Source organism: Misgurnus anguillicaudatus, chromosome 14, assembly GCF_027580225.2.
Source record: "Misgurnus anguillicaudatus chromosome 14, ASM2758022v2, whole genome shotgun sequence".
Lineage (NCBI taxonomy): Eukaryota > Metazoa > Chordata > Actinopteri > Cypriniformes > Cobitidae > Misgurnus > Misgurnus anguillicaudatus.
In genome coordinates this window covers 14,015,493-14,038,886 of record NC_073350.2, presented here as the reverse complement: position 1 = coordinate 14,038,886, position 23,394 = coordinate 14,015,493, and the positions used below count along the sequence as shown (strand labels likewise).

At 37.4% G+C, this 23,394-nt stretch overlaps 2 protein-coding genes across 5 annotated transcripts in view; one reads left to right on the top strand and one right to left on the bottom strand.

The window, feature by feature from the left end:
* The window catches only part of mast3b (microtubule associated serine/threonine kinase 3b), a 33,125-nt gene extending 24,624 nt beyond the window's left edge, over positions 1-8,501 (bottom strand). For all 4 annotated transcript variants that reach the window (XM_073875917.1, XM_073875919.1, XM_073875918.1 and 1 more), the window contains exons 1-2: positions 8,198-8,501; positions 2,904-2,990 (exon numbers count right to left, since the gene is read on the bottom strand). In XM_073875917.1, the coding sequence (XP_073732018.1) occupies positions 2,904-2,990; positions 8,198-8,241 (131 nt within the window). In that variant the 5' untranslated portion in view covers positions 8,242-8,501. The remainder of the gene's footprint in view (positions 1-2,903; positions 2,991-8,197) is intronic.
* A 3,719-nt stretch (positions 8,502-12,220) lies between these two features.
* il12rb1 (interleukin 12 receptor subunit beta 1) lies at positions 12,221-23,194 on the top strand. The gene is made up of 15 exons (XM_055184964.2): positions 12,221-12,630; positions 13,008-13,134; positions 14,931-15,103; positions 15,281-15,417; positions 15,500-15,533; positions 15,717-15,854; positions 16,100-16,179; positions 16,273-16,495; positions 16,726-16,863; positions 16,941-17,039; positions 20,858-21,001; positions 21,158-21,307; positions 21,450-21,534; positions 22,045-22,120; positions 22,405-23,194. Exons 1-15 carry the CDS (start codon positions 12,576-12,578, stop codon positions 22,744-22,746), a joined length of 2,001 nt encoding a protein of 666 aa, XP_055040939.2. The 5' UTR covers positions 12,221-12,575; the 3' UTR covers positions 22,747-23,194.
* Positions 23,195-23,394: the final 200 nt, after the last annotated feature.

Sequence of the window (23,394 nt, the reverse complement as noted above, 5' to 3'; positions counted from 1 at the left end):
TACTACAACTACTACATTTATTCTAATTTGTTTTAATGGACTGACGTAGTTGGAAAAACGAGATTGTCATTTAACAAGCAGGTAATTTTTTACATGTGAGTTTAATGAATAATGCATCATGTTTTACGGATGGTGTGATCTAAACCAAGCGTTTCCCTGGTGACGTCAGACTCTCACACGAGAGCTAACCAAAACAGAGGCTGCTTTCAAATTCCCACACTTGCGGTCTTTGCACTTGACCACTTGACTACTTATATGACGTAATTTCCTGTATTTGGCTCAAGCCTTTTAGTGGGCATGAATGAAGATCCCAAGGCTGCGTCAAAATACCCACACTTGCGGTCTTCGCACTTAAAAACTTGACTACTTAAATGACGTATTTCCTGTATTTGGCCCAAGTGTTTAAGTGGGCAGGAAAAAATAAAATAAAAGTAGATATATAAAGCGAATATTACATTATTCATTCTATACATCTTCTTGATGTAAATTTTTCTGGACCATTTTTTTGGACAATATTCATTTGAAGAGAGCATGGTTACTCCCTGAAAAATTCTGCATTTCTAATAACATTAAAGAGGTCATTTAAATTTTTACATAATGTCTATCGAACTCTCAAATATCTCTTTATTGGATCTTTCTTACTTTTGCAAAGTTAAAGAAGAAAGTTTACTACATTATTCTATTATTGCAATCAGGTTAAGTCTCTTTGGGAGAATTTAAGTGGTTATTTATATTCTTTTATAAAAGGTAATTTAAAATTCTCACTAAAAGATATATTTTTGTATTTTTCTGGTAGTAACCATGCTGTTGATCTTGTTGTTATTTTCAATCTAGGTAGTGGCAGCAATTTGCACCAAAATGTATTCGTTTTATTTTTAGTCTACATAACATTATATACTTAAAGATTATTATCTACACTTATCTGAGACTTTCAGAATTAGGATTCTTGGCACCTGCTGTGAAAAAAACTTTTTACACACAATATTTTGTGCATGCAGCTTTATTAAAGTTTATTGTTTATTCAGTAGTCCCTGAGAAAAAGACACAATTAGTGTTGTTTTAATATTGTGTTGTTTAGTACAAAATACATACATAAAAATGCTTGTCCCAATGAAATGAGGAAAACTTTCCACTTTACTATCAAAATGTAATATCCATTTATTAACTTACAATTAAGTTTCCACGACATCTCACAATTTACATCCAGAACATAATGCATGATGGGATACGCTTAGCCTTGAATACCACTCCAAATCGGTATTCGAGATTGGTTTAGTGTGGGTTAAGGGCACTGAACTTTGCCAGTTTTAAGACGTGGGACAAACTTGCGCACTTACTTCCTGTCGCATACACGCGCTCTCGAGTGGCCAAGACCGCAAGTGTGGCCACATTTCATTGGTGCAATCATTGTTAGGTATTTTGTAAAACATCTGCAACTGCTGTTATCACATAATTAGAAACAACATTAATTGTGTTTTTTATAGGATCACTGAATAAACTTTTATAAAGCTGCATGCACAAAATGAAGATTTTTTACGGGTGTAAAGATTTCTGCTTCTGAAAGTTTCAGATAAGTGTAGATAATAATAATAATAAGTTCAGCAAATGTTTATTTTAGAAAAAAACTTAAAAATATATATTTTAAGTAGCCTAAATAAAAAAAAATACATTTTGGTGCAAACTGCTGCAACTACCTGGATTGACATTTTTACTTATATGCTAAGTATGTCCAATCTGGTGAATAATTCTACATGCACGCTTAGGATCTTCACGCCCACTAGAACATTTGGGCCAAATACAGGAAATACGTCATGTAAGTCAAGTGGTCAAGTGCAAAAACCACAAGTGTGGGTATTTGGATTTAGCCAGAGCTTCAAAAATGTACAATAGCGCCTCACTGCAAAACATTTCATCCAGGGGGGTGGAGTTGTATCCAGATGCAAAGGGAAGGGCTGGGTCCATATCCAGGGGTGGAGCTCTCCTCCAGCTGCATTTTGATTGGTCGGTGGTTTTACCACAAGACATGTCAAACTTGGGTTGTTGCTCTACCATTTCCGCATAACTCATAACTCATAACTAAATCAATACTCAATACTCATAACTTGACAGAAAAACAAACTTTACTGTGATTATGTTTTGGAGTAAAAGTATAACAGCCTTATCCGGGTACTACAAGTCATCTTACCAGGCGCAGTTTAATACCTATGAATAAATACATTATACATATGCATAATTAAACACATAAATAAGATTTAATTTACAAATGAATAAACTGAATGTAAATCTAGTTTGGACTTTGAACTTGTTTTAACACGTCTTTGCTTACAGGTTTCCTCGCAGAAGGTTTACTTTTCTTACAAATGAGCAAATTAAAAATATCAGGTAAAACGACTCGTATAGCAAATAGCTGTCTAATAGGTGGGATAATGTACAAGCAGCCGGGCTGTTATCACAAATAAATCTCTTCAGGGTGATATGATATCACGCAATAACAACCACAGGGGTACACTATATCTATCTCAACAATATTATTAATCAAACGTCGAATTTATTGATAAGTGCAAACAACCACAGGTTGCAACTCATTGCGGGCTGCACCGTCGCAAATACGCTGGTTCATCTGGTCGAGCAAAAGTATATAAAGTGGGAGGAGTTGGATCAGGATCCAACCTCACTCCCTGGATGTTGTTGAGGTTGAGGGCCATCTCAAAATGTACGAGTATATTATGCACACTTGTGGAGGGCAGTGTAAGCCAAAAGAAGATGCATCGGTAATCCGTATGAATTATAAGCATATAAAATGACCTTTACAAACATGAGTGTATTTCTCCATTTAGTGAAAAAACAAATCAATGAGATGTGCATCTCGCAAGGCATTATGACATGTGGATGGGCTGTCTTACCTCCAGGGATGAAGGGATTGTAAAGGACTGCAGGGGCTGCCTGGGCTGCATGGACTCAGGATGATGGGACTCTGGCTGGGTGACAAACTGAAAAGCAAGACACGTTTACATGCATTAGCGCTCTGACTAAGTGCATGTGGCCTGTATGTCACTCTGCTGGTGTGTCCTTATGCTCACTGTCTGTAGTGAAAATCAAAGTGCTTTGGAGATTTAGTTAAAGGTCACCTAATATGACAAATTCGCTTTTATATGAGGAGATATATGCAAAAATTAGATAATGCTATAAACTGAAAACTCTTGGCACCCTGTATGTCTACACAACCACCCTGTAATGATAAAACATTGACCATTCCTTTTTTAAAATCCCTGTAAAACCTCAACAGTCTCATGGGACAAGCTGATGCCATTTTCTGAGCAAAGTGACATCTCTTTTTGCAAGCACCGCCCACAACTGTCCATAGGCCAATATTAGGTCATACTTTCTATTTTAAATCTTCTTTACATTATTTATTACCGCACAGGAACAATGAAGTAAGGTCACTGTCTTATTAAAATGTTTTCTAAAATGTGTGCAGCAGCACTCATGCAGTTCAGTTTCACCTTTTGGATTCAATAATTCAATCATTCCTTAGAATCCAAACAAGGATGAATTTAGAAGCCACCAATCGCCACGTTTTATTTTGTGCCACCATACTTACTCGTGTAACTACTCATGTAACAGTCTTTAAATAGGGAAAACATGGAAGTGTTTGGTGGCTTCTAAATTCATCCCTGTTTGGATCCTAAGGAATGAATGGAGCTAGGCTAAATGCTAACACATTCACACCGCGCTGTACAAAGATTAAGTTCACCCATTGAAAAAAGATAGCTATGTATTAATTCATCTAAGTTGAGGTAAGAACATAGTAAAATATTGAAAAACTGTGGTGTCTTCCTTTAAACAGACACGCACACAGAAACAGCACTTTCTAATGCGCATCCAAAAATGGGCCTTTTCAACATGTGCATAAATGCTCTATAGCAGTGGTTCCCAAACTTTTTCAGCGTGCGGCCCCCCTTGTGTCTGGTGCATTCCTTCGCGGCCCCCCAAAGAAAATTTGTGACAAAAAACTGTTCTAAAACTCAACATTTTAATATAAAAAAACATTAATCTATACAAAAAAGTAGTGCTTTTGGTTAGTAGCCTTATTTTTTTAGGTTTAATTACACAGAATTCATGATAAATTCATGTATTTCATAAAATGTCATAAAACTGGGGCCCCCCTGGCACCATCTCGTGGCCCCCAGTTTGAAAACCACTGCTCTTTAGAACGTTTCATCGGGCGCATGTGCGGTGACGCGATAAGCGTCTGGTCCGAACTTTACTTCCGGTTTCTGTTTGTTTAACTCTTTCGCCGCCATTGACGAGATATTTCGTCAATCAAGAGAAAACGCTTCCCCACCAATGACGAGTATTTCCGTCTTTCCGCAATACCGCTATTATCCACCAGGTGGCCCTTCCGCAACTTTTAAAGCTGGAAGTATTGCCCTATGGCAAGCAGCTGCATGTCCGTGTCTGTTTTAAAGATCGCTCTGAATGGGAACTCAATGAAAAGTCTGTCACAAAAATGGAATTATCTCTGCTTTTTGCTCAAAATGTGGTGTTTTTGCAGAAGCCTACCCATATTCAAAAGCTGATTACAAAAGAACTACTGAAGGTAGGATGAAACGTTTTTTTTTTTGAAAGCAGAGGGTCTGTTCTTTCATTTTATATATTGTATGTTTATATATTTAAAGAAGAACATTTTCTGGAAGGCATTCAACTTTTGTGAAAATCATGAAAAACACTGGCGCTGGCTGGCAACTTTTTTTAAAAACGCTGGCGGTGAAAGAGTTAATGGTCTGACTAGTTGCTGAAACTGAACTCTTAAACAAATTCCTCGTTGAAAATAACAAATGTTTTGGGTTCCTATGTAATCTACGTATAGTTTATATTCCTTGTTATATAAATAAACTACTTTAGAAGGACTTTGTTGTTATTTTTTCTTCACAGAGTTTACCGGAAGTTACGTGATGACCACGAAAGCCGCATATTTATGTTGTTACTGCTGAAACCATCTATATTGTTCTTGGACCTGAAACTTCACAGGCACATTCTGGGGACACCTAAGACTTGATAAATTGCCATATTAGGTGACCTTTAAACAGCATCATGGTGCTGCAGCACATGACATTAAAATGACATAAAACGAATGAACAATGGATGGATGAATGAACAAACAAATGAATGAATGAATGAATGGAGTTATGTAAGGTGTATAATGAATGTTGTAAAAAAAGAATCCTAAAGACAGATGTGCTGAGAAATCTTGTCTCTGTGACAGCCCTATACTTTTTTGGAGGCACCTCCCTGCCTGTCAATCATTTGCGTCATGTTCGGGTTTTCCTCAAAGGTGCAGTGTGTAAATTTTAGCAGCATCTAGTGGTGAGATAAAAGGTAATAAAAACATAACAGTTCATTATAAAAAGGTCTTTACACACCCCTGATAATATAGTTTTGTATATTATTTTGCATTTCTGTCAAGAGATTCTTCTAAAAATTACACACTGCACCTTTAATATATTCAGAGGTTATGTTTAAATAAAGACATGGCCATGGGGCCCTATTTTAACGATCTAAGCGCAGCTCTTTTTGTCTTCTAACGACTCATAATTAGTCCTCATTTATGTCCAAGAGACTCAATAATAATCTATTACATTCAATCCTTTAATCTTGCATATTTAAAAGCGTTTTTGTGCTGCTGTGCATTCATGTATGAGTTAAGCAAACCCGCGTTGTCGACCCGTTTAGGCGCATATTACTAATCCGCTCTTACAAAAAAAATATTCCTATAAATTTTATTTGCATCAAAATAGCAACGCGCCAACAATGCCCCTCAACACACCTCGTTTTCAGACCAGAACGCCCATGGGCGCAAAAGGGGGCGCAAATGCATTTGCTATTTAAACAATGTGGCGCTAAACGTGAAAATGATAATTGTGCAGGGTGGAAACTAGCAAAAGACACTTGCGTCGCGCATTGCGCTGCATTGCACCGGGTGTAAGATAGAGCTCATGAAGTCGTCTAAATCAACAGCTAACTATTAGGTAAGCTAATAACGCTAGTAACGCAGCAGTAATAGTAACAGTAGCTAGCTATAGGTTACACAGATAAAAATATGTAATCATAACTTACAGTATACAAAAAAGATGCTTGTATGTGAAATGGCTTGTATGCAACATGATTCATATAATCAGACAATTGGTAGCTTTTACTTTAGATTATTAGGAGTTATATGCAACACAAAATCTCAAATTTCCACTGTTTCATCAACAATTTTTTATGTGGTCTCTTATGTGGACCAGGTCAACCAACGCCATTTCAGTAAATCATTTCTATATTTGACTTTCAAAGTTCTGTTTACACCCATTATAACTTTCAGTTCCACTTCTTCGACCAATGCACTGGTGACATCAACATAAAAGGCCAATAACAGCTGAAACCAGGAAGCACTAATGTTTCCTACATACCATGCAATGTTGTCATCAGGCGAGCTACACACACAATATGTAAGCTTAACCAAGTGTTAAGTGCAAAATCACGGTTTAGGAACAAACTATAGTAAAAGCAGATTTAATGAAGCAAATAAAATGAAAGCACACAGTGTTTTGTGATGGTTGATGGCACGTTGTTATATTGATTATTGTGTCCTGATGAGGGTAATGTCCTATGTACTATTGGCACGGCTAGACTATGCACTAATACACCCTGATGTGTTCCAATGAGTACAAAGCGAACTTTGATGAACTTGGTTTGCATAACAAATTAGTAATGACCTAAAAGCTATCTGTAATGTTAAATTTGCATGTCTGTACAAATAGGGCTGCCACCGTCTGGCAGTTTGTATATTCTCACATTGCAACGGATAGCAACGAGTGCTGCAAAAGTGTGAAGATGTTGTCATGGTGAGAAGAGAGAACTGGAGATGACCCAACTGTGAACACCACCCCCCTGCGCTCAACAATCTGATGTTATGCCATATCTATCTATCTATCTTTTTTTAATGCATTTGCCTTCAATGTGTATGCACTTTATGCATCAGAGATTACGAGCTGCTTTATATTTTGCAATAGATTTGTGTGATGCAATAGGACAAAATCCCTATAAATCAGCTGTAAACCATGATCATTTTTGGAAGCGTTGTCCAAGAAAGGCTCCGGATGTGCGCTCCTACACATTAGGATTGAAAATGTGGTGGGCTGTGCTGGGGTCGGCTGCATTCACTCCGAGCTCGGAGTGGGAGGAAAGGGTTGGAAAGCTGCAGTGATCATTTCTGAAGGCAGCCAGGAGGGAAGTGTCAAAAAAGCAGGAAAACATTAGCGAGAACGACACGAAAGCGATAACCAAAGTGTGAGGACGCTTCGACTCTTGTTCTCGCTCAAAGGTTCGAACCTCATAGTAGGATCTTGAAAGTGTGATTCAAGAGTTCACATTCGTAGGTGCCATTGAACTTTAATGTGATGTCTACATTAGGGATGTGGTGTGATGTGGAATTAATCCAGAAAAATGACAGATGGCAGTAGGGGGAAATAGTAAAGGCCATTCCAACAGTCCAACTTATTTGGCAATGGGAAATATTGTGCAAACATAAGGCTGAAACACAAGAAGCCAAGTTAAAGAAGCCATAAAGTCAAAGTCAAACAGATAAGCATGGGTTGCCTTAATCGACAAAGGACCTATTGAATGTTAATGGAAGGCTTAGGTACTGCGCATGAAACAAAAGCGAGGTTGTGTTTTTTAACACAAAATAACACATGTACTTCACAACTGATCTATTTATTTATTAATGTAGCTACCACATAATGCTTTCCTTTGGGATAAATAAACACTTCCCTTGGGAAAATTAACCATTGTTTTATCATAGTAAAAGTGTAACAACCATGTTTTTGGCAGATTGATTTATCATACGAAGTATCATGGTTATAATTATTTTATTATTTGTGGTTACTTTGGTTTTACCACAGTCAAAATATGTTACTGTAGTAAAATCATGTTCTGCGTTTTAAATAGTTAACTTAAGCCGTTACTTACTGTCATCTGTTTATGTACATAAACACAAACAGGGACAATAATAAATCATTTGATAGCTAAGCTTTGTAAAGAAATGTCGCTTGTGGCTCATCTCTCAACAACTCGCCAAGTCCGAGGGGTTTCCCCAGCGCGAGTCAATAATTCATCACAACATTTAAATAACGAAATAAATATTTCAGCTTACTCTAAAGTGAGGGAGGGGATTTTCAGTTTGTCTCTTCTCTTCATCTTTCCGCAATCAGGTGGAAGTAAAAATCCTTTTTCGGATCTTAGAGACAACACCAAGTGCTGTCAAAAATCGCCCAATGTTTACACATCCGCGTGTTTTGGTCTGATGTAACGTTACTAGTGCTGGTACTCCATTAAAACCAATAGTAACTGGCACGATAGATTAACACTTCTTGTTGAAGTGATGCGATGTTTGTAAGCTGAAGTGAGTGAGTGAGGTAGGGAGTGAGGGGGGAGAGAGAAAGAAAGAGAGTCGTGTGTTCGACTCAATATGTCGCACTGCGCAGAACTACGGATTCAAATTACCGCGAGAGCGATTTAATAGCACATCTTTTCAATCGCTCTCGCGGTACTTTGATGTCATGCGCCGAACAGTCTGCGCAGCGCCGATTGCAATCGATCACATTGAATGGTGCGGTCATCTGCAGTCTGATCACAAAACACACCAAAAACACATAGAGACCACTAAAATCTGCACTATTGAATTATTTGTGATACGCGCTTTAGTATGCTGATATTATAGTTCTCATATTCAGAGGAGCTTTTCTTGACCAATGAGCTGCTTGCATTTTCTGGCTGCGTGACAGCACTGTGCTGGCAAATGTTAAAAAATATTTCTGGAAAAAGTACTAATGCGGACATTACATTAATGTATTTGTAAATGTAACTTCTTATAGCATTATGTTATACCAAACAATACTTACAAACGTAACAAATGAAGTTAAATATAATTAACATGCTAAATAATATGTAAGAAAATAATTAACATCAAAATTACTTCTTAAAAAGATCTTATTGAACAATATAGACTTGGCTTTGTTGTTTCCGTCGGCAGGAAATATGGTAAACATTTGGGGCTTTCCTTTTCGCTGTCTTTCTCATTGTTGAGAGCTTGAACACTGCGAAATAAGAGAGAGCCGAGGTCTCTCAGTTACCATGGTGATGACGAGGACCTACCTTCTCCTCTCTCTTTCTTTTATACTGATTATAAACAGAAGTGATCTCAGCAAACCCACAGAGTGACAATCTCTGTCAAAACCGATTTGTTTTTGAGATTATAAATGAAACGTGTAGTGCAATACCGCACTGCAGTGATTATTATACACACACACACACGGACGCACACACACAAATACAAATAGGTATTTCGAATATGCAACTAAAAGCCTTTATTTGTCCATATTAATCTATGACATTCAGCAGGTGTTAACATTTTTGTATATAAAGGTACACATGTGGCAAATTACACATTTGACCAGAAGATGGCGACAACAAGCTTATAATGTAATAGTGTGACGGTATTAATGTTTATGTTAAATGTTTTTTTTACTTGTATGATTTTTTAATGCACTGCAAATTATTTTGAATGAAATAAATGCGAAAATACACATTTTATTTAATTTAATTTGATATTGACTATGATTTGACACGGCTAATCTTCTGTAGACGTGTGTGCAAAACAAAAAAGCGAGACCATAGATTAATACATGATAGTAATATATCAGTACAAAGGATCTGGTGAGATTCTTGAGGGATTTTTTAAAAACTATTTTTAAATAAAATAATAAACAGTACTGTGCAAAAGTCTTAGGCCACACCACCAGCTTTGTTGTTTTAACTAAGTTTTAATTTCCATCCATCCCATCCATATTTGTTACATATTTTCGCTCTTTTTAATAAGATATAGAAATATAGAAATTAGATTATATAGATTATATAGAAAATATAAGAAATATGTACACAAAATTAAAAACAAAACCATTTTCAGAACTAAATGTCTTCTTCAGGCATGAGAAAATATTTAGTGTGAACTCTCTTGGCACATCTTGAACTTTTTTGAGGACACTAAAGTAGTTATTTGATTACAATTAGAAATTAGGATTTAATTTAATTTAGGTTTAAGAGATCCTGCAGTTGCCTGCTATTAGTCAAGTTGAAGGTGAGTTTACCCTAAATACTTCATCTTAAACTACTGGCATATATAAAGAATAGTAACAATATATATTTTTACAGTATTTTAATACAAATGAGAATATCTAACACATTTGTACTTTATCCTTTGAGGAAATTCGTTTTTTCAGTCATTTCCAGGAAGCTATAGTGGCCTACTTACAAATGTCAACTCATCTTTAAGTCAAGACATAAAAGCATGTTTTTCTACACTACTTTTTTCCCATATTTATACAATGTCTGACGAAGTTTAGAGAAGTTGAAAAGTTCTGCTTAGAGTTTATAATTAATAATTGTATATATACTGCTAGTTCCACTGTTATTAACTAATATTAACAGTAAAGGAAGCAGTTAATATCACTGTAACAGTAGCACGGCAAATGCGGTTAATCTGGAGCTTTCACTTTTATCTCACCCACAAACTCTCAACAAAAATGCCCCTATAGTTTAGAAACCAGCATATTTGACTAAACATGTGCAATTTGAGCAAAATACGTAATACTGGGGAATTTTTTCTAGGACTATAGAGGTTAAGGTGTGACTCGCATTAAACAGCCTTTTCAGCAAAATTAAATCAGCATAATAATTCTGAAACACAAAACAATTTATGATATATGTAGATATGTAAAAGCTAACATGCAAAAATATTAAACAGATGCTTTGGCCAAAAAGCCACTTTAATGAATTTAATAAATACATATAAAAAAATCAGATTCACACCAAACGCTGTAGAGGCGGCAAAAATGCGCTATTCACGCATAGTTGGACACTTGAACATTTTGAGTGTATTCGCTTCATTCGCGTGTGAAAGCCGCGCGTGAAATTCTAGTCATTTAACATTCACGTGGAAATTCGCGTTATAAGAGGGGCTCTTTTAAGACTTCGCTTGCGTCCTGTAATCACCTCACTACTAGAGCAAGCTCCTGAATGGTTAACGCGGCACGATTTTTCGCCAAAGTTGAGAGTTTCCCGCGACAAGGCTCAATTCGTGTCTTTCGTGCATCAAGTCGCGCGAAGACCCGCAAATGAGGCGAATTCGCGTCTACCGCGCCACGCTAAACGCCTCATTCGCGCAGCGAAACCTCCAGACGCACGTAAACGCGTCTTTGCAATTACTTAACATTGAAATAATCCAGGGCATCGCGTTACACGCTTTAGATTACTCGCGGGATTTAACTTCGTTTATATGCAAATTTTTCGCTCGAGTTGAATATTCGCGTTTGAGGCGAATAGCGCGTGTTTTCGCGGTTAACGCGCCGCCCATATCGCGTCATTCGCATCGTCCCACGCGAGGGGCCGAGATACAACAAATTTGACAAACAAAAAATCTAAATATTTAGAAGTGTCCAAAATAAGGAACTCCGTACGTAGCACGTAATGATAAAAACATTTTCGATATATTTATTGTAGAAAATGTACAAAATTTCTTCATTGAATATGATATTTACTTGTTGTTAATGTTAATCTTTATCCTAATGATTTTTGGCATAAAAAAAATCTATAACTTTGACTCATACAATGTCTTGTTGGTTATTGCTACAAGTATACCCGTGCTACTTATGACTGGTTTTGTGGTCCAGTGTCGCATATTTAAACTCTGAACTGACATTTAAAAAAAAATCTTGGCAAATGTATATAGTTAACCCTTGCCTGTATTTATAGTGTGGTTTTACAGTACTTGTTAACAAACAGCTATAGCAAAAATATTTTATTGAATGTAAGGTGGTAATTCCTTAATAAAAACTGAATGTTTGACACCAGCTTATAAAACTGGTGAAAAGAAAATGTGCTTTTGGATTTTTGACTAAAATCTAAAGATACAGCTAAACTTATCTTGCGTTCCTTCTACATACAGTACTTCTGAAAGGTTTGGTTCAGCTTTTAAAGGGTGGTGTGTGTTTAGAAAGAAGGAGTTGAGGATGTAAATGAGGATCTAATATGATGTCAGTTTAAGGAATCAAATCCTGATTACTTAAAAAAAATATTTTACCCAAAGCCGCCCACGTCATGTTAATGATGATATGTTTGAATAGAGCCATCAGTATATCAATTGAGTTTATGATAAAATAACTAAAGTCTATCACAACTCTATATCTTCTACATTCAAAGGGTTAAGACGTGATGTCGTTCTCTGTGAAATGTTTAAAGGTGTCTTTTCTCATGAAGTGAGACTGTTGCTCTCGTGTTGTGGTTTGTGGTGATGCAGTACTTGACACCTTATTCTGCCCCAGAAACAAATACAGAGTTAAACTCTTGACGTTTCTGTAGTCTTCACGAGTTACAGCCCAGCAGTTGAGCCTGCAATGGAGATTTTAATCTTCCCAGAAATTCATTATCTTTTATGAATGTGCTGGTTTTCAGGATATGTATGAACACTAGTCGTGATGGAGATTAGAGTGGTTTGGCTGTTGCTTATGTTTTCTGTCAGTTTGGTGGAAGGTATGTATGCGTCTCTTAATTTTGTCGGCCATAATCGATGGTATCTCTGCCATTGACACATATAGAACACCGCAGAGATGTAATCTAGATTTTCTTGAAAAGTTTTAAAGATGATGATGATTATTTCGATAGTGCTCGTGCAACACCCCTGTGAGAGATGGTGCGTAGATTTTATCAGAGCTGTGAACTCATCAGACGTCATTTTGCAAACCGCCATTAAACAACTATAAACCACAGGATGTAAACCAATTAAAGGAACACTATTTTGTTTGGATTTGCTTTTAAATGACACGTGCAATTGTGCCGTTGTAGTGAATATTGGCATTCTCTGTGTGTGTGTGTGTGTTAAAATAGATCTTTGTGTGTTTTCTTTAAAGCTACAGGATGCTTACCTACAACCAACCTGCAGTGTTACAAAACTGCAACTAAAGATGATGAGGACTTTATGTGTAACTGGGAGGATCCAAACATGGAGAAAAATACAAGATACACCCTTTACATGTGGTGGGTTCATCCAAAAATTAGCATTTTAGCAAAGTCATGAATGTGTAATTCCTCATAGTTCCTTAAAGGGATAGTTCACACAAAAATGAAAATTTTGTCATCTACTTAACCTCATGTTGTTAAAAACCTGTATTTTATTAATTTGTTCTGCTGAACACAAAGGATGATTTTTGAGCAATGTTTGTAAGGAAACCATTTTTGAGCACCACTGACTTCCATTGTAGTATTTTTCAACATATCCTCCAACCTATACGATTGCTGTGGCCGTTTATCCAATTTCACCAAATACGACCAATAGATGCATTTACTAAATTAGCGCCTCTACCGGCAGCTGGTGAAACTTAATATATTAGGGTATAAAATTATATTTTGGGGTATAATTTTGCTATGTACAGGAATGACATTTTCAATTTAAACCGGCAGGATTAATTGTATTTTATTACACATTACACTATTCAGGCATTTAGTGCAAATAACGTACCCATTTATTTATTATATGATATAAACACAGGATACAAAACAGTCACAACTTTTTAAAAATGTACTTAAAATATACCAAGTGTACCGAGGTCAAACGACATCCGGACGTACACTGATTCAAAAACTGTCGCAAAATGCTACGTCTTCTATGATTGTGAAAAGGCATTGGCTCTCGTGTGTCTCGTGATTTATTGCATCATTATAGCTAAGAATGTGAAGCGTTATTAGCTCTTGTGACCGACTACACTGTAAAACCTAAAAGTTAACTCAACTCAAACCATTTAAGTAAACCGGTTGCATTAGTTTTAAAAGACATACATTTGAGTACTGTGAACTAAACAAATTGAGTGATATGCAGTTATGCACTTATATTTAAGTTCACACTACTTAAATATAAGTGCATAATTGCACATGACTCAAGTTCACGGTACTTCAATTTATGTGTTTTAAAACTTAAATGGTCTAATGCAACCGGTTTACTTAAATGGTTTGAGTTAAGTTAACTGTTAGGTTTTACAGTGTACGTCATGCTGGTTTATGTTTGAATGAGATCTGACTGTGCGTTTTGATCACAAAGTTCTTCATATAAAGAAATCGTATGGCTTCAGTTCGCAAGGATTGCAACGCAAATTGTTTGTAATACTTTTATACTGTTTTATGCAATAAATGCCTGACTGTACTTTTACTTGCATGTTGTGTTTAATATGGTTGGGTTTAGGGTGCGGGTGGGGTTAGATGCTTCAAAATATCTTTTAAAGCATAAATGTTTATGAAAACATTTCTACATTTACAAATTCATAAAATTAAATGTGTCTAATCTGATGTATAAGGCAAAAAACTTAAAACGTAACAACAGGTTGTATAAGCTACTGCCGCTAAAGGACCCTAATGCCTTAAAACGTCACTTTACGTCGTAATAAGGTGCTTGCACAAATGACTTATGAGGTCGTTTTTTTTTTTTGGAGGACAGTCTCTTTTGCTGCCACACAAATAGGGGCATTTTGGACATGCTATAATAAATGACCTGGGGGGTATTTTGAGCTAAAACTTCACAGACACATTCTGGGCACACTTGAGACTTATATAACATATTGTAAAAAGGGCATAATTTGGTGTCCTTTAAAGCATCTGTAAACATCAGAGCTAAAGAAAATACTGAATTTATATATTTTTTGTATTATGCAATATTTATTGTATACTGTATGAATTATGTATTGTGACAAACAAAACACACAAAAAATATGTTATCAAAAATAGATATTGAAGGAGACTGTTTGATAAATCTTATTGTCATTTCTTCCTCCTGCTATGTATAGGGACATTGAAAAGAAAAAAAATGTTTTCAGTGAGACCACCAACAACACAAATTACTACATTATTTTGGAGAAACTAGGAACAATCTTCAGAGAGAGGGAGATATGGGTACAGAAAGAAGTAGACAATGTTGCCTGTAATTCTATTAAAAACAAAGTCATCCTTCAATGCTTAGGTAAGATATATCTATCTGTCCGTCTGTCTTTCTGTCTGTCTGTCTATCTATCTATCTATCTATCTATCTATCTATCTATCTATCTATCTATCTATCTATCTATCTATCTATCTATCTATCTATCTATCTATCTATCTATCTATCTATCTATCTATCTATCTGTCTATTTGTTAACAGTCAAATATAGTGAACCCCATATTACCAGCACGTCAAGGTCAGCAGGCATACTGAACCTCACACTGGACAAACCAAAGGATAACAGAAGTGTTATATACGAGATCAGATGGAGGGAAATCGGCTCTGAATGGCAGAATGTAAGACATTCAAAAAAATCTTATGTTATAATGTCCTGAAGTGAATCTGCTATTGTGCTAATATGATGCGCTATAATTGTAGGCCACATTTAAAACTGAGGACAACACTTACCAAGGTCAGAGTCTACATGTTCTTATTTTGATTTACAAAACTATATTGATGCATTTTTGTTATATGGTCAAAATATCTAAATGAAACTAAAAAGTTTTTTCTGATGCAAAAAAATCTACCTGGAAATGTATGACGTGAATGTGTGTCCATCCTCCTTAAGCATAAACACTCACTTTATTGCCTATAGATTTCTACACGCTACAGCTACAAAACCAGACTGTTTACCAAGTCCAGCTGCGACGGAGGGCCAATGCGCTGTCACCTATTTGTGATTCACAAAATGTCACTTGGAGTGATTGGAGCACCATTGTGGACGTTCCCTTAGGTTCGATTTCATTTTAATTCACAACGGAGCAACAGACATCTTGGTTTACATGCCAGAAGGGCTTTTCACACTTAGCATCAATGATATTAGATATAACAAGGTTGTGCACTGCTTATTACTATGAATAGGGGGATGCAATGCTCAATATGGTCGCATTTTCCCATTCAAGTAGATAAGACTTTAGACGTATTACTGAAATCCAGAACCAAAGTTTGTCTGTTAACAAATTTCACATCTTTCCACAGAAATTCGCTCTGCACCTAAAGTTAGCTATAAATTATGGAAACATCATAATCATAGCAGGGATTTTAATCTCACCTGGGATGTAAGTATTAGAAAACCAGAGAAAGGTAGACATGTTCATTATTGTTTGGTGCCGTATACATTGGTATTTCAATAACGCGCAAATTTCTCTTAGGCCCCACCCGCTGAAGAGTCTGTTGGAGGGGTGACGTACAAACTGAAGCTCTCAGTATGGCCTTGTGAAGACCCTAAAAAAATTAAACCCATAACTGTCACTCAGACCTATCATAACATATCAATAACGTTTTCTGAAGCCAATGTGTCCATCATTGCAGAAAACAAAGTTGGGAATTCACCAACTCGGTCAATCACAATTCCTGCTGTCAAACATTTTAACAGTAAGTGTATTTGTTATATAGGTGTAACTCATGTGTTAGTTTGTGCATAAGTGTTGTTTTTTATGTGTGAACGTGATTATGTGTGTGTGCTTATCACAGGAAGAAAGTGTAGGGTGTGGGGTTTTAGGTGATGAAGAGCAACCAAAGTAGAACACAACACATTGTACTTCCGGTTACAGCTAGAGCAAATAATAGAGACTGTCCCCAAATATATCTCTTACTATTTTCAGACTGCCCTAAACATCAAAGTAAAACAAACGCCAAACCCAATAAAAAGTGCTTGGAATGGTACAAACTGGAAGATGGCGAGACGCGATTGCAGGCCGCAAAAACCTCAAACAATAAAACTTTCCAGGACATTGAAAAAAGTAAAGACACTTTAAGTCGGTCTTTCAACATAAAGACTGCCATGCACTTGTTCACACTCGTCTGATTTTATTTACAGGTGTGGAAATGTTTGTACGTCATTATTACTTTCTTCACATCAAAAAGAAAAGCAATTTTCAGACTATTGCCAGGTGTCCTTTCTACTCAAAGGAGGGAGGTACGTGTAGACTATATAGATGAGTAGAATATTAAGGCCTCAGTACACTGGGCCAAAAAATGGTCCTAAACTGTCACTGGTGCAATACCCTTTCAAAAGGTCCTAATACATTTTGGTACCAATATGTACTTTTGAAGCTCATTGGTAATAATGTATGTTTACCTCTCAGGTAATAATATGCACTCTTTGATACTAACATTTACCTCTAAGGTACCGATATGCACTCTTTGATAATAATGTGTACCTCTCAGGTACCGATATGCAGTCGTTGGTATTAATGTGTACCTCCCTGGTACCGATATGCACTCTTTGGTATTAACATGTACCTCACAGGTACCGATATGCACTCTTTGGTACTAACATGTACCTCTGAGGTATAGAAATGCACTCTTTGGTCTTAACGTGTACCTCTCAGGTACCGATATGCATTCTTTGGTACTAACATGTACCTCTCAGATACTGATATGCACTCTTTGGTACTATTGTGTACCTCTCAAGTACCGATATGCACTCTTTGGTCTTAACGTGTACCTCTGAAGCACCGATATGCACTCTTTGGTACTAACATGTACCTCCCAGGTACCGATATGCACTTTTTGGTATTAACATGTACCTCACAGGTACCGATATGCACTCTTTGGTACTAACATGTACCTCTGAGGTATAGAAATGCACTCTTTGGTATTAACATGTACCTCACAGGTACCGATATGCACTCTTTGGTATTAATGTGTACCTCCCAGGTACCGATATGCACTCTTTGGTATTAAAATGTACCTCACAGGTACCGATATGCATTCTTCGGTACTAACGTGTACCTCTCAGGTACCGATATGCACTCTTTGGTCTTAACGTGTACCTCTGAGGCACCCATATGCACTCTTTGGTACTAACATGTACCTCTCATATACCTATATGCACTCTTTGGTACTATTGTGTACCTCTCAAGTACCGATATGCACTCTTTGGTCTTAACGTGTACCTCTCAGGTACCGATATCCACTCTTTGATCTTAACATGTACCTCTAAGGTACCGATATTCACTCTTTGGTACTAATGTGTACCTCACAGGTACCGTTATGCACTCTTTGGTACTATCGTGTACCTCTGAGGTACAGAAATGCACTCTTTGGTCTTAACGTGTACCTCTCAGGTACCGATATGCATTCTTCGGTACTAACGTATACCTTTCAGGTACCGATATGCACTCTTTGGTACTATTGTGTACCTCTTAATATGCACTCTTTGGTCTTAACATGTACCTCTCAGGTACCGATATGCACTCTTTGGTCTTAACGTGTACCTCTGAGGTACCGATATGCACTCTTTGGTATTAACGTGTACCTCTCAGGTACCAATCTGCACTATTTGGTCTTAACGTGTACCTCTCAGGTACCAATATGCACTCTTTGGTACTAACATGTACCTCTCAGGTACCGATATGCACTCTTTGGTCTTAACATGTACCTCTGAGGTACCGTTATGCACTCTTTGGTACTATCGTGTACCTCTGAGGTAGAGAAATGCACTCTTTGGTATTAACATGTACCTCTCAGGTACCGTTATGCACTCTTTGGTACTATTGTGTACCTCTGAGGTACAGAAATGCACTCTTTGGTCTTAACGTGTACCTCTTAGGTACCGATATGCATTCCTTGGTACTATTGTGTACCTCTCAAGTACCATTATGCACTCTTTGGTACTATTGTGTACCTCTCAAGTACCGATATGCACTCTTTGGTCTTAACGTGTACCTCTGAGGTACCGATATGCACTCTTTGGTATTAATGTGTACCTCCCAGGTACCGATATGCACTATTTGGTCTTTACGTGTACCTCTCAGGTATCGATATGCACTCTTTGGTACTAACGTGTACCTCTCAGGTAACGATATGCACTCTTTGGTCTTAACGTGTACCTCTGAGGTACCGATATGCACTCTTTGGTATTAATGTTTACCTCCCAGGTACCGATATGCACTATTTGGTCTTTACGTGTACCTCTCAGGTATCGATATGCACTCTTTGGTACTAACGTGTACCTCTCAGGTACCGTTATGCACTCTTTGGTCTTAACGTGTACCTCTCAGGTACCGATATGCACTCTTTGGTCTTAACGTGTACCTCTCAGGTACCGATATGCACTCTTTGGTCTTAACGTTTACCTCTCAGGTACCGATATGCACTCTTTGGTCTTAACGTGTACCTCTCAGGTACCGATATGCACTCTTTGGTCTTAACGTGTACCTCTCAGGTACCGATATGCACTCTTTGGTCTTAACGTGTACCTCTCAGGTACCGATATGCACTCTTTGGTCTTAACGTGTACCTCTCAGGTACCGATATGCACTCTTTGGTCTTAACGTGTACCTCTCAGGTACCGATATGCACTCTTTGGTCTTAACGTGTACCTCTCAGGTACCGATATGCACTCTTTGGTCTTAACGTGTACCTCTCAGGTACCGATATGCACTCTTTGGTCTTAACGTGTACCTCTAAGGTACCGATATTCACTCTTTGGTCTTAACGTGTACCTCTGAGGCACTGATATGCACTCTTTGGTACTAACATGTACCTCTGAGGTACCAATATGCACTCTTTGGTCTTAACGTGTACCTCTAAGGTACCGATATGCACTCTTTGGTACTAATGTGTACCTCACAGGTACCGATATGCACTCTTTGGTATTAACATGTACCTCTCAGGTACCGATATGCACTCTTTGGTCTTAAGGTGTACATCTGAGGTACTGATATGCACTCTTTGGTATTAATGTGTACCTCCCAGGTTCCGATATGCACTATTTGGTCTTTACGTTTACCTCTTAGGTACCGATATGCACTCTTTGGTACTAACGTGTACCTCTCAGGTATCAATATGCACTCTTTGGTCTTAACGTGTACCTCTCAGGTACCGATATGCACTCTTTGGTACTAATGTGTACCTCTCAGGTACCAGCATGCACTTTTTGGTACTAACATGTACCTCTGAGGTACCGATATGCACTCTTTGGTACTAACATGTACCTCTCAGGTACCGATATGCACTCTTTGGTCTTAACATGTACCTCTGAGGTACCGATATGCACTCTTTGGTACTAACATGTACCTCTCAGGTACCGATATGCACTCTTTGATATTAACGTGTACCTCTCAGGTACCAATATGCACTCTTTGGTACTAACATGTACCTCTCAGGTACCGATATGCACTCTTTGGACTTAACATGTACCTCTGAGGTACCGATATGCACTCTTTGGTACTAACGTGTACCTCTCAGGTACCGTTATGCACTCCTTGCTACTAACGTGTACCTCTCAGGTACCGATATGCACTCTTTGGTACTAACGTGTACCTCTCAGGTACCAGTATGCACTCTTTGGTACTAACATGTACCTCTGAGGTACCGATATGCACTCTTTGGTCTTAACGTGTACCTCTCAGGTACCGATATGCACTCTTTGGTACTAACGTGTACCTCTCAGGTACCAGTATGCACTCTTTGGTCTTAACGTGTACCTCTGAGGCACCGATATGCACTCCTTGGTACTAACGTGTACCTCTGACGCACCGATATGCATTCCTTGGTACTAATGTGTACCTCTGAGGCACAGATATGCACTCCTTGGTACTAACGTGTACCTCTGAGGCACCGATATGCACTCCTTGGTACTAACGTGTACCTCTGAGGCACTAATATGCAGTCTTTAGATGCAAAGGTGTACTTTTTAAAAGGGAATTACCCCAGTGACAGCTAGGGACAATTTATTCTGACAATGTATGACTGATATAACCACTTGAACTTTTGGATTTGTTACAGCGCCTAATAAAGGTCCAGACAATGTGTTGCATTTCAATGTGACCCATGAGTCGGCTATGGTGAGCTGGCATTTCATTCCTGTGGAGAACCAGCGAGGGTTTCTGCTGCAATATCTCATCTGGGTATCTGGTGGAGAAAACACAAGTAAACTAAAAGTTTACAGTATTGTTGATGGTGTATTATATAAACCAGAGATATGGCTGATATTAAATGTTTTGTACTGATTGACATCAAACAATCAGTATGAACTGAAGTTATAGCCAATAATGCAACTAATGCTCTCTGTTCCTCTTGCATCAGCGCTTTATCGGTTGCCAGCAAATGAAAAAAGTTTCTTTATCAAGAACCTTCACCCAGGGACTTCCTACACTGTTTCTATTGCCGGAAGAACAAAAGCTGGTGAAGGACCGAACTCTACTGTGAACTTTGAAACACTGTCAAAAGGAGCTGGTATTGAAACTCACATTTGAATATGCATAATTTGATTATGTAGTACTGCAAGATGTACAGTATTTAGGTTGTCTGCTTTATTTTGAATGAACGCAATAAGGTGTAAGAAAGAGCCTGTGTGTTTTTCTTTTCTTTCATTCAGCCTTATCATGGCAGGATCAGACTATACTGAGTGTCTGTGTGGTTGCCGTCTTGTGTACAATAATCTGCTCAGTAGCTGCCAGGAGGTAAGCAGTACCCTTTCAAAAAGTACACCAAAAGCACCTAAAGAGTTCATATAAAGGTACCTATTTATGGAATGCCAAAGCTATATATGAGGAAATGTAAAAATATATACACTGTTAAAAAGATTCTGTAGAAATTACAGTTATTACTGGGTATTAGTGGCAACTAGCTGCCAGTAACTTACTGTAGATTTTACATTTATGTTATTTACTGGCAACAGTTTGTTCAAAATTAAATGAACATGATACATTTTCAGTCTTTTGCCAATAAATAACACACATGTAAAATCTACAGTATGTTACTGGCAACCAGCTGCCAGTAATACTATAATTTCTACAGATTTTTTTTTACAGTGAAAGTTACTGGCAACCGGCTGCATTTACAGCTAATTCATGCAGGCTTTATATTTACACCACTTGTTTATTAAAACATGGCCAGTGGTTTTATCTATCGTATGTCATATAAGGGTATTGTTCATGTGTAAGTTTATCTGTTGTCTATTTGTGTCCTAGATTTAGAAGTAAACTGTTACCAGTGGTACCCAGTCCTGTGATCCCTTCAACGGACTTCATTATTCCACATAACCAGGTTAGCAACACAAACCGCTGAAAAATCTAAACCTCAATACATTTTAAACTCTTCGTTTTGACCGTGTTGCATGACTGTGACCCAAATTTTGAAATCCTCCAACACTGCAAGCAGACAAAAATGTGGTAAGGTCGAGGTAACAACCAAACATGTCACATCAGCATATGACATACATAGCAGAATCTACTTTAAGTGAGAAAATGATAAAGCAAAGCTATGTTCCAAAATCAAATGAAGAGAGTTGAATGGTGCATACACTTGTTGACTGTAAGTTTATTGTACAGGACATGAGTCAGGTGAAAGAGGAAGTGCATGAAGTCGTCCTTCTGCAGCTTCAAGAGCTTAGCAAACCCAAACTCAGCACAACCCCTGAACGGTGCACTTTACTCCAAGACTTTGGACTCGTCGTCTTTGAGGAAGAGGAAGATGACGAGGAAGGAGTTACTGACTTAAGGCCTATGAAATCCTGTTTCTATCCGAATCCTAGCTACAGAGGACAGGTGATCTGTCTTCCAGAGCCAATCCTCACATCAGAGAGCATTTATAAAGAGAACGACACTGAGTCCACATACAGAAATGGCTTGTTCTTTGAAACAGTCCCAGAGTGTGATGAAACATCACTATAGTCATGACAGGGCCTTGTGCATACTTTTGGACAAATAAATAGAACAAACTTTATTAATCTGCAATATGTGTGTTTTTTAACTATCTAAAGTCTGTAGCATTTTGATTTCTCCTTAACCTATAGTACTTTAAAAACATTTCCTGTTCTTTTTCATTGAGTTAAACTGTACCTGAGACTTAACACTGGAAATAACCCATTTCTGAGAACACTGTAAGATTCTCGGCAGTTACTAAGGTTGCAAGTGCCTCCTCACTTTACGGCTTTGTTGTGGTTAAACTGACGTATACAGAATTTCTTATTATGTCTACAGTCTTATTATATTGGATTTTCATTAACGTTTGGTTAGGGTTAGTATGGGTCAAGTATGCTTGTCCCATAATTGGTAATTCATTTATACATAATGCAAATAGCATGTATTAATATAAAAAATACATAGTTGAGACAGTCCCTATATATTACAAGGTATATTTTATATTGAATAATTATATATTTTATATAAAATGACACAATTTGAATATCAAATAAGCCAAGATTAAATAAAATTACATTATTGTCACATCAACACACATGTAAGGTGAGGGAAAGCTGACATATGATGCATATATACTGTACATTTTACTACAATACCTATAATTTTACATTATTCAAG